At 40.0% G+C, this 15,637-nt stretch overlaps 1 protein-coding gene across 8 annotated transcripts in view; it reads left to right on the top strand.

Moving 5' to 3' along the window:
- The window catches only part of LOC117508726 (heterogeneous nuclear ribonucleoprotein L-like), a 61,545-nt gene extending 54,280 nt beyond the window's left edge, over positions 1–7,265 (top strand). For all 8 annotated transcript variants that reach the window (XM_034168547.1, XM_034168545.1, XM_034168546.1 and 5 more), the window contains 2 exons: positions 526–636; positions 6,737–7,265. In XM_034168547.1, coding sequence (XP_034024438.1) covers positions 526–636; positions 6,737–6,795 — 170 coding nt within the window. In that variant the 3' untranslated portion in view covers positions 6,796–7,265. The remainder of the gene's footprint in view (positions 1–525; positions 637–6,736) is intronic.
- Positions 7,266–15,637: the final 8,372 nt, after the last annotated feature.

Genomic DNA, 15,637 nt, shown 5'->3' with positions numbered 1-15,637 from the left:
AGAGAAAATTTGTCCCGCATATACTTTGTCTATATGTTCAAAATTCCAGTGACACAAGAGTGAGGCCATATTGACTCCTGTGAGGAAATTGAGAACCCACGTGAGCATTTTTGTGGCATTTGGAAAATCTCTCGCAAATGCCATTCGCAATTTGTCGCCAACAGTTGCAGGCCAGTGCGATGCTAGCTTTACTGTTTCCTATGGAATTTTGTACTCCAAGCAAGTATCAGTAAAAGTCATAAGTCAGCAGTTCATAGTATACTGCTATGTGGTAGCTCTGTTTTGTTGTTGAGCAGTTTTGTATTTTAGGAAAACACAAAAGGATTTTGTTTGGTGCAGCTTTTAACTTAGCTAGGAATTCCTTGCAACTGAGGTGGATGTTAGCTTGTATTTTACAAAGAACTGACAAAAAGCACAGAAAATGAGACAAACACAAAATTGATCCTCAGTTACTATAATCCTTTGTGCCTGCGCATGTAGTGTGTACTGCTGTATTGATGAAAAGACATTTTCTGTAACCACCAGGTGGTGCCAGTTCCAGTGACCGCAGTGCTTCTGGTCTGCTGGAGTGGGAGTCCATCAATGATGCCATGGAGGCGCTGGCGATGATGAACCACTACCAGATGAAGAATGCCAGTACGTAGTTTTCAAAAATCAGTATAAATGGCTTTGTTCCTGGAGGCTCAAGGAAAATGGAGATCCTAAGTCAACCTCCGAGTTCAGACATGATATATTAATGTACACTCACTGGACACTTTATTAGGTACACCTTGCTAATACTGGGTTGGACACCTTTTTGCCTTCAGAACTGCCTTACGGCCTAGTTCAAAAATAATGAAGCCAAAGTGTGACATATAACCATCAAAATTTAAGTGGTCTTTTTTGTGAAATGTTATCCTTTTAGGTATGGTTATATATCAGTTTCAATATTTCTATTGGTCTCTGTTCAGTCATTGCTAGAAATTATCAGTGCATATATACTATAATGTGCTAGAGCATAACGCTTACAACAACAGTTGGAGGTATCTTCTTCAGTCTGAAGAAGCCTGAAACAAAGAAATCCTGTCCATTAGTTCATGGTATTACTGAACAAGTAATATAATTATTCTATTGAAGCAGAGTAGGAGATATAGCTAAGGTTTTGACACAAATAAATCAAGGACTTATTCTCAGCGTTACGCTTGAGACAGTTTTACCTTGCTTTAGAAACATGTTTTTTCTAGGAAATGACATTTCTACCTTTACAAAAATGTATTACTGTGTGTTAGTATGAAACACAAACAAAATGTCAAAATACGAGGTCTGTGAGAAAAGTATCTGACCTTATTATTTTTTTCAAAAACCATATGGATTTGAATCACGTGTGATTGCGTCAGCCAAGCTTGAACCTTTGTGCGCATGCGTGAGTTTTTTCATGCCTGTCGGTTGCGTCATTCGCCTGTGAGCAGGCTTTGTGTGAGCACTGGTCCACCCCTCTCGTCATTTTTTTTTTTTTTTTTTTTTTTTTTTTTTTTTTTTTTTGCGAATAAATGTCTGAACGATTTGGAGCTTTGCTGCATCAATTTTTTCCAGAAACTGTGAAACACCGTTCGAAAAATTAATATGGCTTTCAGGGACGATTTTATGGGGATTAAACAGATTACGGAGTGTTACTGCCGCTTTAAGGACGGCCCACAACTGCTGAGAGCGCAGCGCGCTCCCAGCGCCGATCGACATGCTCAGACCCCGCTGAAACAACCAGATCATTTCCAACGTGAAGGCTTTGTTGACCTGGGAGGTCGTCTGACTTTAACAAAAAGGCATATGGTTTTTGAAAAAAATAATAAGGTCGGATACTTTTCTCATAGACCTCATACAAGGTTATTTCTTTAATATTCAACTTTAAATGATAATGCTAAATATCAGCGTCACACAAAATTGATGAAAAAAGTGCTATTTTGGGGGTACATTTTGTGCGGAATGTGTCCATGAAGTGTTCAGTACCTGTCAGAGACTATAGGCAACTCACAGATAAATCTGGATGGTGCTAAATAAAATAGTGGCTTGTTCATGACAGTTGCAATGCAAATCAGCAGTTAGGCTTCATTATTTTTGAACTAGGCCATAATTCTTCATGGCATAGATTCAACAAGGTGTTGGAAACATTCCTAAGGGCCCCTTCACACGTAGTGCAAATTTTGTCGAATTACGGTAAAACAATTTGAATTGGTGCACCACAAAACACTGCGCTGACGGGCAGGCGTGCATGATCTCGGTGCGATGGTTCATGCATGCGACGGAGCAACAGGAGTGTGAAATGTTTAGAATCAACAAGCAGATAAAGGTCTTTTTTTTCTAAAAAGAAAAAAAAAAAGCATTGTGTTGTTGAAGTGTACCTATGATGAAAATTATAGACCTCTCTCATCTTTCTAAGTAGGAGAACTTGCACAGTCAGGGGCTGACTAAATACTTTTGCCCCACTGTGGGGTTTAAGGAGGTGCCAGCCTGTGAACAATTTTATAGGTTAGTAACAGAAACATAGTAGAACTACGAGGCATTTTCATGCGCCGGCTTCGACTGTGGGTACCCGGCCGTCGGGTCAATAGTCACTCACCACATCGAGCAGACTGTGTTTTTTAATAATAGACAAACACACTGCTTTGCTTTAAATGCACAGTAAGTCTATTTTAGATGAGTGTGGACCCTCTTTCTCTTAAAAGGCTTTATTTTACTCTGTCGCATAATCTCGCATTGGAAAGCGGGACCTTTAAGGGTTAAATTATTAGCTGTTACACGGTCTGGGGACATTACAGCGCCACACACAGGCCTGGCATATGTACTACAATGTTTAAACAAAGCTTTGAGGCACAGAATTTACCTCGATCATTTTTTGTAATCGAATTATTCGAGTAATCGTTTCAGCCCTAGCAGTATGAGGGCAGCATACAGTGCATCCGGAAACTATTCACAGCGCTTCACTTTTTCCACATTTTATGTTACAGCCTTATTCCAAAATGGAGTAAATTAATTTATTCCTTCAAAATTCTACACACAATACCTCATAATGACAACATGAAAAAAGTTGTTTTCTGATCTCTCCGGAGATGTTCAGATTCTGGTTGGGCCACTCAAGGACATTCACAGAGTTGTCCCGAAGCCACTCCTTTGATGTCTTGGCTGTGTATTTAGGAACATTGTCCCAGTTCCTGCTGCTGAAAAACATCCCCACAACATGATGCTGCCACCACGCTTCACTGTAGGGATGGTGCCTGGTTTCCTCCAAACATGACGCCTGACATTCACACCAAAGAGTTCAATCTTTGTCTCATCAGGCCAGAGAATTTTGTTTCTCATGGTCTGAGAGTCCTTCAGGTGGTTTTTGGCTAACTCCAGGTGGGCTGCCATGTGCCTTTTATTAAGGAGTGGCTTCTGTCTTGCCCATCGGGGTGATTCGCTCATTTGCTGGCTGTTGCCAGAGCGCCACCATCTTGGTTTAGCATCTAACAACCAAGTATAAATAGAAATCAGCGAACATGATCATTTTCAAGAGTTTCACCATAAATCTGCATTTTCCGTGCTTTTACTGTGCTGTTACATTTATTCAAACTCAGTCCAACATTTGTACAGCCGCTATTTGTCAAAACACAGAGGATCAGAAGATTTATACAACCCCTGGCAAAAATTATGGAATCACCGGCCTTGGAGGATGTTCATTCAGTTGTTTAATTTTGTAGAAAAAAAAAGCAGTTCACAGACATGACACAAAACTAAAGTAATTTCAAATGGCAACTTTCTGGCTTTAAGAAACACTAAAAAATCAGGAAAAAAATTGTGGCAGTCAGTAATGGTTACTTTTTTAGACCAAGCAGAGGGAAAAAAAAAATGGAATCACTCAATTCTGAGGAAAAAATTATGGAATCATGAAAAACAAAAGAACGCTCCAACACATCACTAGTATTTTGTTGCACCACCTCTGGTTTTTATAACAGCTTGCAGTCTCTGAGGCATGGACTTAATGAGTGACAAACAGTACTCTTCATCAATCTGGCTCCAACTTTCTCTGATTGCTGTTGCCAGATCAGCTTTGCAGGTTGGCGCCTTGTCATGGACCATTTTCTTCAACTTCCACCAAAGATTTTCAATTGGATTAAGATCCGGACTATTTGCAGGCCATGACATTGACCCTATGTGTCTTTTTGCAAGGAATGTTTTCACAGTTTTTGCTCTATGGCAAGATGCATTATCATCTTGAAAAATGATTTCATCATCCCCAAACATCCTTTCAATTGATGGGATAAGAAAAGTGTCCAAAATATCAACGTAAACTTGTGCATTTATTGATTATGTAATGACAGCCATCTCCCCAGTGCCTTTACCTGACATGCAGCCCCATATCATCAATGACTGTGGAAATTTACATGTTCTCTTCAGGCAGTCATCTTTATAAATCTCATTGGAACGGCACCAAACAAAAGTTCCAGCATCATCACCTTGCCCAATGCAGATTTGAGATTCATCACTGAATATGACTTTCATCCAGTCATCCACAGTCCACGATTGCTTTTTCTTAGCCCATTGTAACCTTGTTTTTTTTTCTGTTTAGGTGTTAATAATGGCTTTCGTTTAGCTTTTCTGTATGTAAATCCCATTTCCTTTAGGCGGTTTCTTACAGTTTGGTCATAGACGTTGACTCCATTTTCCTCCCATTTGTTCCTCATTTGTTTTGTTGTGCATTTTCGATTTTTGAGACATATTGCTTTAAGTTTTCTGTCTTGATGCTTTGATGTCTTCCTTGGTCAGTATGTTTGCCTTTAACAACCTTCCCATGTTGTTTGTATTTGGTCCAGAGTTTAGACACAGCTGAATGTGAACAACCAACATCTTTTGCAACATTGTGTGATGATTTACCCTCTTTTAAGAGTTTGATAATCCTCTCCTTTGTTTCAATTAACATCTCTCGTGTTGGAGCCATGATTCATGTCAGTCCACTTGGTGCAACAGCTCTCCAAGCTGTGATCACTCCTTTTTAGATGCAGACTAACGAGCAGATCTGATTTGATGCAGGTGTTAGTTTTGGGGATGAAAATTTACAGGGTGATTCCATAATTTATTCCTCAGAATTGAGTGAGTCCATATCTTTTTTTCCTCTGCTTGGTCTACAAAAGTAACCGTTACTGACTGCCACAATTATTTTTCCTGATTTCTTATAGTGTTTCTTAAAGCCAGAAAGTTGCCATTTGAAATGACTTTAGTTTTGTGTCATGTCTGTGATCTGCTTTTTTTTTTTCTACAAAATTAAACAACTGAATGAACATCCTCCGAGGCCGGTGATTCCATAATTTTTGCCAGGGGTTGTATAATAGACTTGAATGAATTTTTTTGTTTCGGTCTAGATGTTGTAAAGCAAGATAGACAATAATGCCATCAGTTGGTCAAACGCACTGTCTGCCACGACACAAGATACTAGTCTCATCCTTAATTAATTTCATTATGAAGTTAAGTTAAATATGGGAAATAATCAAGGGTGAAAGTGAGAGCTTCACATGCCCGCATCATATTAAAGAGATTAATATTAAAGACTGCTCTTATCCCACCTGCGGCGCTGCTTTTATGGAGCACCTCGCCGTAAAACTTTCAAATAAAATGAAACAGCCACACCAGCCAGGGTGAAACTGAGATTATTCAATAATTTCTGCACCAAGTTGAAACAAAACTGAAAACACTACACTGGAATATGGAGTATATCATAGAGAAATAAATCTCATTTGTGTATATTCTTATATTAGAATATACAAAGTCAGAGTGACTGTCATGTGACGCACCACACTGAGAGAAAAAAACATTTCCATTCTGTGAATTTGCAATTACAGAATATCACAGGATGGAAAATCTGATGTGAAGAAAAACCCAGAGACTAATTAAGAAGGGATAAATTGAGACTTACGAAAGTGAGACTTCTAATTGAATCACTAAAAGAATGGTGTGATATTTATCACGACAAAGAATTCAGGCAGTAAAACTGATGTCACTACTTTACAGAATACAAATCAACACAAAAAATAATCATTTAACCTTTATTCAGCAATTTTAATCATTTCCTCATTAATATTACATATAATACACACTTATGAAAGCTCACTGCACAATCCTTTGTTAGCTTGTTGCTGCGCCCGAACTCTAGACAAAACTGCATTTTCAGATCACTTTAACCCAAGTTTAAGTCGGCGCATCATCGATTTCTATTTAATTTAATGCCTGATGATGCATAATCACGCTAAGCTGGCAGCTCACAGGCTGCATCCGCCATCTAGTGGGATAAAAAAAAAAACAATGGTCTTTCCACTCTACCATACAGGCCTGATTGGTGGATTGCTGCAGAGATTGTTTTCCTTCTGGAAGGTTCTCCTCTCCACAGAGGGATGCTGGAGCTCTGACAGAGTGACCATTGGATTCTTGGTCATCTCCCTGACTAAGGCCCTTCCACGATCCCTATGTTTAGACAGGCGGCCAGCTCTAGGAAGAGTCCTGGTGGATCCAAATGAATCTTCCATTTACATATGATAGAGGCCACTGTGCTCATTGGGACCTTCAAAGTAGCAGAAATGTTTCTGTACCCTTCATGCTTGGTTTGTGCTCTGACATGCACTATCAATGCAGGACTATATATATATATGAATATATATGAATATAGATAGATAATCATTGCCATTATTGTTACTTGCCAATGACTGATGGCTTGTCCCCCCTTCCCTTTCAGCCGGACCGTACCCGTACACTCTGAAGCTCTGCTTCTCCACTGTCCAGCATGCCAACTGAGCGCTCCATCACAGCCACGGATGCCACCAATGGTCCACAATCCCATAAGTGTAGGCAAACCTGGAGACACTTCAGTGTGTGAATATTAAACCTCACCACAGAATTCCTCCCTGCAGTGTTGAGTGACCATAACTGGCATATGAAGCTAACCATAACAAGCATGTGGAAATCTTCCTTTTGTGTCTCCAGTGTGGTTTGTAGCGCCAGTGTCTCTTTGATGTTCAGTTGTCATTTTTTACTTAGTGTGTTATTAGGCTTCTGCGCTAGGCTGTTTATGTGAGAACGTGCTCTGAAAAGACTTGTTTTATGCTGAGGTTGGTCTGTGCCAGTGAATAGAAAATTTCTTTTGAATATTTGTTTTTGCTTCTCCCCCCTTCTTGTTTTTAGTTGCTGCCTCTTCAGTTATGCAGCTTACATCTGGTATGTAGAGGGATCATGTTTTGTTCTAAGACAATAAAATTTTAAGTTGTCCTCGTGCCTTTTATTTCTGAGTTTTGAACAACTCTTCATGCCTGTCCTATTTCCAGGACAGGGAATGGAAAATGGACTGCATTTGTTGCATTTATAGTGCTTCACCATAATACCTCCCATTTTTTTCCTCACACACACAATGTCAAGGAACTCAACTGCACACTGGGAGCAATTGGGGGATTAAGGGCCCTGTCAGAGGGCTTTTCATGCTTTTTTTTTTTTTGTTTTTTTTCTCTCCCTGTCTCACGAGGGCTTGCACAAATGATTTTCAGGTGTCACTAGCCCATCGTCTATCGTCTTGATAACCTATAATCTCTAACACTTCATATCGCAGCTTAACAGGGTAAATCCACAGTAGCATCTACATTGTTACCGAGGAAATTACATGCAATTACTGTTACCATGTAACTTACCAAGTACAGTAATAATGTCAACATTAATTAGCCTGTTATTTCAGTGTAATGTGGCACCTTTGTCCTATTCAAGCTACTGATTGTTTGCTATATCATAATAAAATGCACTTTAAACAATGATCATCAAAATCTAAGACACAAAATATAACTTTATTACAGCAACAAAAATCCATTATGGCAGAACATTGTTTATAAATGACAATTGAGTTCTGATTAAACATGGAGATGAGAGAGGGGTTTAAAAAAAAGTGAGCAAAGCTCAAATTCCTTGTAATGTCTTATTTCTTCCATACACACAAATGCACTGGGCGCATTGCCCAGTCTATTATAAATCAAAACACGAAGAAAATTTAATCAAATGAATTTATGGAAAGTGTAGAAAAAGGAATCTTAAGCTGTTCAAAAAAACAGCAGTGTGTGCATTTTTCTTTGTAAAAGTTTACTGGCAGTGGAGCTGTGAGCTGAGGTTGGAGGAAGGCTGATTACCCTTCAGTGTGCCGAGTGGCTCAGGAAGAGGGCTCACAAATGCGGTGCTTTTATTTCAAACCCATTCAGATTCACAAGGATGCTGCTGGGGCTGACATGCAGTGGTCACCTCTTGTTCTGAGGAAGAGATCAGCTGTTTTATACGTGGTACTTACAGTGACAACATGAGGGAGCAAGATCTTGGCTACTGTGCAGCCCTCATTTCTCCACCTGAACCCAACACCCTGTTCTACATGAAGGAACCCTCACTTAAAGAGATGGATGAGCTCATGGAGTTGGCAACAGCATAAGGAGGGGAATGTAAGCAACATCAGGCAATTCAGGACAATCTCACTTCTCAGTGTGGAATGCAAGGCCTTCAAGATAGTTACAAATCAACTCACTGGTTAGCTTCTGAAGAACATAGATGCCTCTGTGCAGAAGACAGGGATCCTCGGCATACCAGCTTGCATCGAACACACTGCTGTGATTACCAAATTCATCAGAAATCTGACCATACTTTGGCTGGACCTTGCAAATGCTTATGGCTCAATCCCACACAAGCTGGTGGAATTGACCCTGACCAAATGCCGTGTGCCGGAGAAGATTCAGTACCTCATCCTAGATCAGGAGTCTTCAACTCCAGTCCTCACGGGCTAGTGTCCTGCAACGTTTAGATGTCTCTGCTTCAACACACCTGGTGTATCGCTCAGACAGTAAAATTAAGAGGTTATTTAAAATTAAGTCCTTCAGAGCAAAATTAAGAGGTTACACAGATTTTATACAGAACAGTAAATTACCTGTACTTTCAGCTTGAGTGTCTTCACGTTGTAGCTCATGAATCAATAACTGCCTGCTTGTTTAAAAATCACTGGAAAAACATGTATATAAGGCAACCCAACATAAAGGAGAAATGCCGCTTTTAACAACGTGGACCTCATTTCTGGCATAAAAGACGGTCGTTTACTCACCAACATAACTTTGGTGTCATTGGAAGCCTGTCAGCCAAATACGAGGTCTGTGAGAAAAGTATCTGACCTTTTTATTATATGCAAAAAAATATATGGATTTGATTCATATGTTTTTACGTCAGCCAAGCTTGAACCTTCGTGCGCATGCGTGAGTTTTTTCACGCCTGTCGGTTGCGCCATTCACCTGTGGGCAGGCTTTGAGTGAGCACTGGTCCGCCCCTCTCATCGTTTTTTCATTGCGAGGAAATGGCGGAATGATTTGGGCTTTGTTCCATCAGAATTTTTTCAGAAACTGTTAGAGAGAGAGGCAGCTGGAAACCATTTGAAAAATTTATCTGGCTTTCGCTGAAAATTTTATGGGCTTCACAGAGAATGAGTGTTAGTACATATTTAAGGATGCCCCACAATGGCACACGGCGCGCCGCTCTCTGAGCCGCCATCAAGAGGCAGAAACCACCACATCATTTCTAAATGGATGGCTGTGTGGAGCCGGGACCGTCGTGTGCAATTTCTCTGGTTATCACAAGAGCTGGACATCAGCCATTTTCCGGCAGATTTCACTTTTAACAAGAGATTAACGCGGAGGCTTCGCGCGTCACGACGGATTTGCTGATGGAGCAAGACAAAACACCTCCGTTTTTGAGTGCCCAGCTCTTCACAATTTCTCTTATACTCACTCGACTGGAAAGCCACTGAAAGCCGAGATAGGCCAACTTGTCCTCTAACACTCCAAAACGGAGGTGTTCTTTGTCTCGGTCCATCAGCGAATCCGTCGTGATGCGCGAAGCCTCCGCACGGCTTTCCATGACAAAATCTCTTGTTAAAAGTGAAATCTGCCGGAAAATGGCTGATGTCCAGCTCTTGTGATAACCAGAGAAATTGCACACGACGGTCCCGGATCGACACAGCCATCCATTTAGAAATGAAATGGTGCTGTTGATCACGGCTCGGAGAGCGGCGCGCCATGTGCCATTGTGGGCTGTCCTTAAAGCGGTAGTAACACTCCGTAATCTCTGTGAAGCCCATAAAATTTTCACCGAAAGCCATGTGAATTTTCCGAATGGTTTCCAGCTGCCTGTCTCTAACAGTTTATGAAAAAATTCTGATGGAACAAAGCCCAAATCATTCCATTTCCTCGCAATGAAAAAAACGACGAGAGGGGTGGACCAGTGCTCACTCAAAGCCTGCCCACAGGCGAATGACGCAACCGACAGGCGTGAAAAAACTCACGCATGCGCACAAAGGTTCAAGCTTGGCTGACGTAAAAACATATGAATCAAATCCATATATTTTTTTGCATAAAATAAAAAGGTTGGATACTTTTCTCACAGACCTCGTATTTTTCTTCTGCTAAGGCGGATTAGAACTTTTTGTGGTACACAGCACCAGCTACTGTCCTGGAGGGGCCTAGCAATCAATGTGTCACTGATTTTAAAATGCAGCTCTTTCAACTAGATGTGCGGTGCCATACCATGTCAATCATCTGTGTCCAATCAGATTTCAGGGGAGTCCAGTGCTAACCTGGTCTCTGCTCTAGCTCCACCCATGCCAGGAAGTGTTTGACATTTTACGTTTCCTGTTTCACTGTGGACTCAAAATTTGGCACTTCCTGTACCATGAGAAAGCTTCACGTCGCTGCGCAATGCTTTGTTCGTATTAATATAATAGTATGAAAAAATGTCTTAAGAAGTAGACCTTTAAGGCTTTTGTGGGGAGCTGCCTGCCCACGCCCCCTTCCTGCATGGATTCGTCCGTGACTTGCTGTTTGAGCAGAAGAATGGATAACATTTATTTACTCAGAAAACACGACCAGATTGACAGGTAAGATAGTTTTATCAATGTTTTTTATATCATGTCGTCCTCAGAAAGAGACTTAGGTGCATTTGGGTGGAAAAAGTGTATTTGTGTATCGTGGATCAGCTGTTTTTAGTGAGGAGACACACAACAGCACAATTTTAAAGAGAAAAAAAATATATGTAAAACCATAGCTGAGTGTCGGTGTGCGTTGAGGGACAACTGTTTTTCAACTCAGAGCTGCTGCACTTTGGCTACGACTCTGTGCTCGCATCTCACTGAAAGTGGGCAATAACCGAATGCCGACTTGCCCCTGCTTACACGCTGTGATCGACCCACGATACAAAAATAATAGCAACACACTGTCATGGGGCGGCTGCCCGGCTACCGTAGTGGCTGGACCTGCAATGCAGACTCCCATTAGACAGGGCTGAGCCAGGTAAGCCATTTTTTTTCCTGTCAAGGTTTTCTCAACGGATTCCGGTACTTCAGACCATACTAATCAAAATAAGATTTTGTGCCATCTTGAAATTTGTCCAGAATCCAAGATGGCCACCAAGATACATAAAGTTGGTCCTAACCGGTAGGAACTTGTCTAAAGATCTGGGTTTTTTGGGGGGCATTTGGTGAGTTATGACGAAGGAAATAACAATTAGTGGCTTAAAAGTCATAACCAGGGGTTTACATAATGCAAATCCAAGATGGCCGCTCGGCACGCTCCCCTAAACGTCAGTGTCATATCGCCTATTCTAGAAGGACTACAGCCACACTTCTGGTGTCTATCCATAGGTTTCTATGGTCAATGAATCCATTTCTGCCAATATTTTGCAAATCAGATCATGCAGTCTATCAGAAAATTCAATATGGCTGCCAAAGCTGTTGCTTTGCTATAGTAAATGGTCTAGGACTTGCTCTAAAACTGATGTAGCAATAATTTGTGATCAAGGGGCATAGTTTGGTGAATTCCTATTTTTAATTCAATTTAAGGGTTCTCGTCCCGTTTCTGAGTATTAGATTGGCAGGAAAGCTTATCTCTGACGTATTCAGTGACTTGGAAATGTTCATGTTTCCATCCCCTGACTTGTCAGAACAAAACTGGCAATAAAACTGATTATTATTTACAGGTATTGTCAAGTTTTACAGATTTTCCTTCAGTTTGAGGAAGATAATTTTAGAAATGTTTATTTTTTATATTTTTTGGCATTTCTTGTATTTAAAATGGCATAAATTAAAATGTGTGAAATACCAAGTGTTCCAATACTTTTGGAGAGCACAGTATCCTAACCTTATAATGAGTGCAAAATGAATGTGGTATTATTACTGTTTTATTTAAGAATGTTTAATTTTCACTATTGCTGCACTTTGTGTCAAATCATATTGTTTATCATGTTGATATGATGATATTGAGATACGATAATTTGGCCATATTGTACAGCCCTACTGTCAACTAGCTGAAAACGTTGAATATTAATTTACATCTACATTAAAAAAAAATGCTTAAAGTGGAAGGGGGTTAAGAAGGCTGTAAAAATGTCAGGTTGCTGTGCATTTGGATGCACAAATGGACACAACAAGGACTTCAAGATGTACAGATTCCCTTCAGATCCGAACAGAAGAAAAATTTGGGAAAATAAAGTCAGCCGTGTGGGATGGAAGAGACTTCAAAGTTTTTCTGAGGTAAATTCATTGTTCAGTCCCATGTACAGTAAAACTCACCTAAACCGTCATCGTATAAGCCATATGTTTTTGTATGATTTTCCATGTAATAAACACCATATATAGCGGATTTTGTTTAACAGATTTTCACTCACATCGGATAAAATGTCCTTTATACATTAAAACCCCTTCGCATGTACCTGGGCAGATTAGTCTGGACGTACCCAGTAACAGAGGCACAAAATTAAAGTTCAACACTGACACTTGCCGATTTGAGGACAGTGGGCCTGGAGTTGTTTCCGTGATTAAAAGCCCGACCATTTTTTTTTTTTTTTTTCCCCCACACCGTACTCAGACTCTGACCCACAGCCTGACGTGCACCAAATTAGACACCATAAAAGCCTGTGATTTGACACTTTTCTGGTTTTAAGGCCCTTTCACACCGGAGGCAACATAGAGTTGCATATTGCGGCTTCCCGAATATGCCGAATTACGCAGCGCTATGCTGAGTTTAAGCAGCTCTATGCTGAGTTTTTGCTCCCCTACGCAGCAGGATGCTGAGGGCTACGGGAGGTGGACGCAAGAAATTAAACATGCAGTTTTTAAGCAGGTCTGTGCAAAACTGTGCTCTGTTTGTAAATCTACACAACACTGCGCAATTGTATACATCCAAAAACTGAGTGCATGCATCCAGAGTGAATCAGCTGGAGAACAGGTGTAGCGCATATGTGTGGCTGCATGATCCATGCCACACCTGTGTGTGTTTACAACAGGTGATCAAACAGTGGACGTGTGTTCAGGACAGGTAATCGAACTGGCATGCATACATGTGACTGTGTGATCCACACAGCCCACATCGTCTGTGCCTGCTTACAACAGGTGATCGAACTGGCATGCATACATGTGACTGTGTGATCCACACAGCCCACATTGTCTGTGCCTGCTTACAACAGGTGATCGAACTGGCGGACTTGTGCTTGCTCAGAAAAGGTAATCTACCCTGCGCATTAGTGGGTGGTGAAATGATCTGCATCCGCAGGGCCTGTGCGTGCTTCAAATAGATGAACATTTGCAAAAGTATGTGAAATGATCCGCATCCATAGCGCCTGTGCGTGCTTACAACAACATATCGAACTGGCTGAACAAGCCATTGCGTGTGCATGAACCGGTTTACATCAGGGATGCATCCCTATGCACTTCAGTAATCCGATAATCAGAAAAGATGTTTACATTCTTTCAATTCATGAACTGGATTTCTTTTGAAATCTAGAGAACAAGCAGCAGAGCAAAAATGCAAACAGCAGAACACAGACAGGATAGAAAAGCAAAAAAAACAAAACAAAAAAAAAAACAAACAAATTGGAACAAGATGTAACATATACTCTATGTAGGGGTTTTCATTAAGTTTACAGTCTAACAAAATTATATAATGTTATGCCATTTTTCTTCATAAATTTAAGTGATTAAAAGAATATACACAGCTCTTTGTGAAAAACATTGAAATTTGGTTTGGTCTTCATATATTTGTTTTTGTGAATGAAAAATTTCCCCATCATTAACAAAACATTCAAAGCTAAATCTTGCAGTCTATCATCTACAGCTATACCAAATAAGATATTCTCTTTGCCCAAATGAGACGGAGATGCAAATTTTGATGAACACCAGAAACAGAAGTCCTCCATGAAAACATTCACAAATACACAATCAAAAAACAAGTGATCAACAGTCTCAATTTCACATTCACAGAAGGTGCAATAATTCTCTTCAAAACCAAATTGAAGTTTCAGAAATTCTTTGGAAGGATATATGTCATGATCATTTTGGAATGAACTTCCTTTATTTTTGGAGCAATAGTAAATTTTATATATTTACATCTTAATTTGTTCACTTCCTCTTTGGAAAGTATGTAGAAATCTGATTTCTGCGAGATGATATAGGATACAATTCTCTGACAAACAACGTATGAATGTGGTGGATTAGTGACATATTGTCCATTAAATAATAGAGAAGGAAGCCTCATCTGAACATGACTTGGGAATAAATGATATGGCAATAGGATCAGTGGCTGAGGAAGTGCTTTGATTACAATGTTATATTGTTTTCTGTCATTTAACATAAATTTAGAAGAAAAAATTTCAAAAGGAAGAACATTTCCAGAATCATCAAGAATGCACCACTGACCATATACCTCGATCCAACCAATTCCTGTAAAATAAAGATTTGTTTCTAAATAGCGCATATCGGGAGTTCCACAGCGGAGTGTTGTGGGGACTAAAATTATGCTTAAATATTAATTTCCAGTAAAGTAACACTTGTTGATGTAAGGAAGAAAGTTTAATAGGCAGTTTTTTAGGGTCAAAATCACATTTAAGGAGGAAGTTAATACCTCTAAAATCCATAAAACAGTTTTTGAGGGAAATGAAACCAAAATCCATATTCATTTTTCAGAAAAGATCTAAGCCAATTAATTTTAATTGGACCATCTAAACACTCAAAAGCTATGGCTTTAACACCTCCATCCTCATACTTCCTAAGATAGTGTGATTTGTTTCTCCAGATATAATTAGCTTGGTTTATAGCTTTAATTGCGAGTTTAGGGAAGGACATGGAATATGCTAGATAAATTAATCTTGAGAGACATTCCATTTTGTAAGAAAAAATTCTACCAAAAATAGAAACATCACGCTGAGACCACAAATTTAAACTGATCTTACACTTATCTAGAATTTTCCAAAAGTTCAATTCTTCCACTGGGTTTGGTGTCTTTGGTAATGTGCACACCAAAATATTTCACTACACATTTAACAGGGATGTTGTGATTAACTGTCTGCGAAGAGTCGTGTATAGGTAATAATGAACATTTCCTAAAGGTTTAGTTTCAGACTAGAGGCCTCCCCGGAGTAAAACTCTACTGACAGAAGGTTTTTTTGGTATTTGATTGCGGAGGGTAAACTCGGCACACAACAAACAAACTTCCGGGTTTTCGCGCATGCGCAGACAACAAACATACAGCTCTGGTACGGGGGCAATCTTAGTCCGTACCGCTCCAGCCGCCACCGTACATCAGTTCCG

This window comes from Thalassophryne amazonica, chromosome 4 (genome assembly GCF_902500255.1).
Source record: "Thalassophryne amazonica chromosome 4, fThaAma1.1, whole genome shotgun sequence".
Taxonomy (NCBI): Eukaryota; Metazoa; Chordata; class Actinopteri; order Batrachoidiformes; family Batrachoididae; genus Thalassophryne; species Thalassophryne amazonica.
Note: the sequence above shows the minus strand (reverse complement) of the source record. Positions and strands in the feature narration are given on the sequence as shown.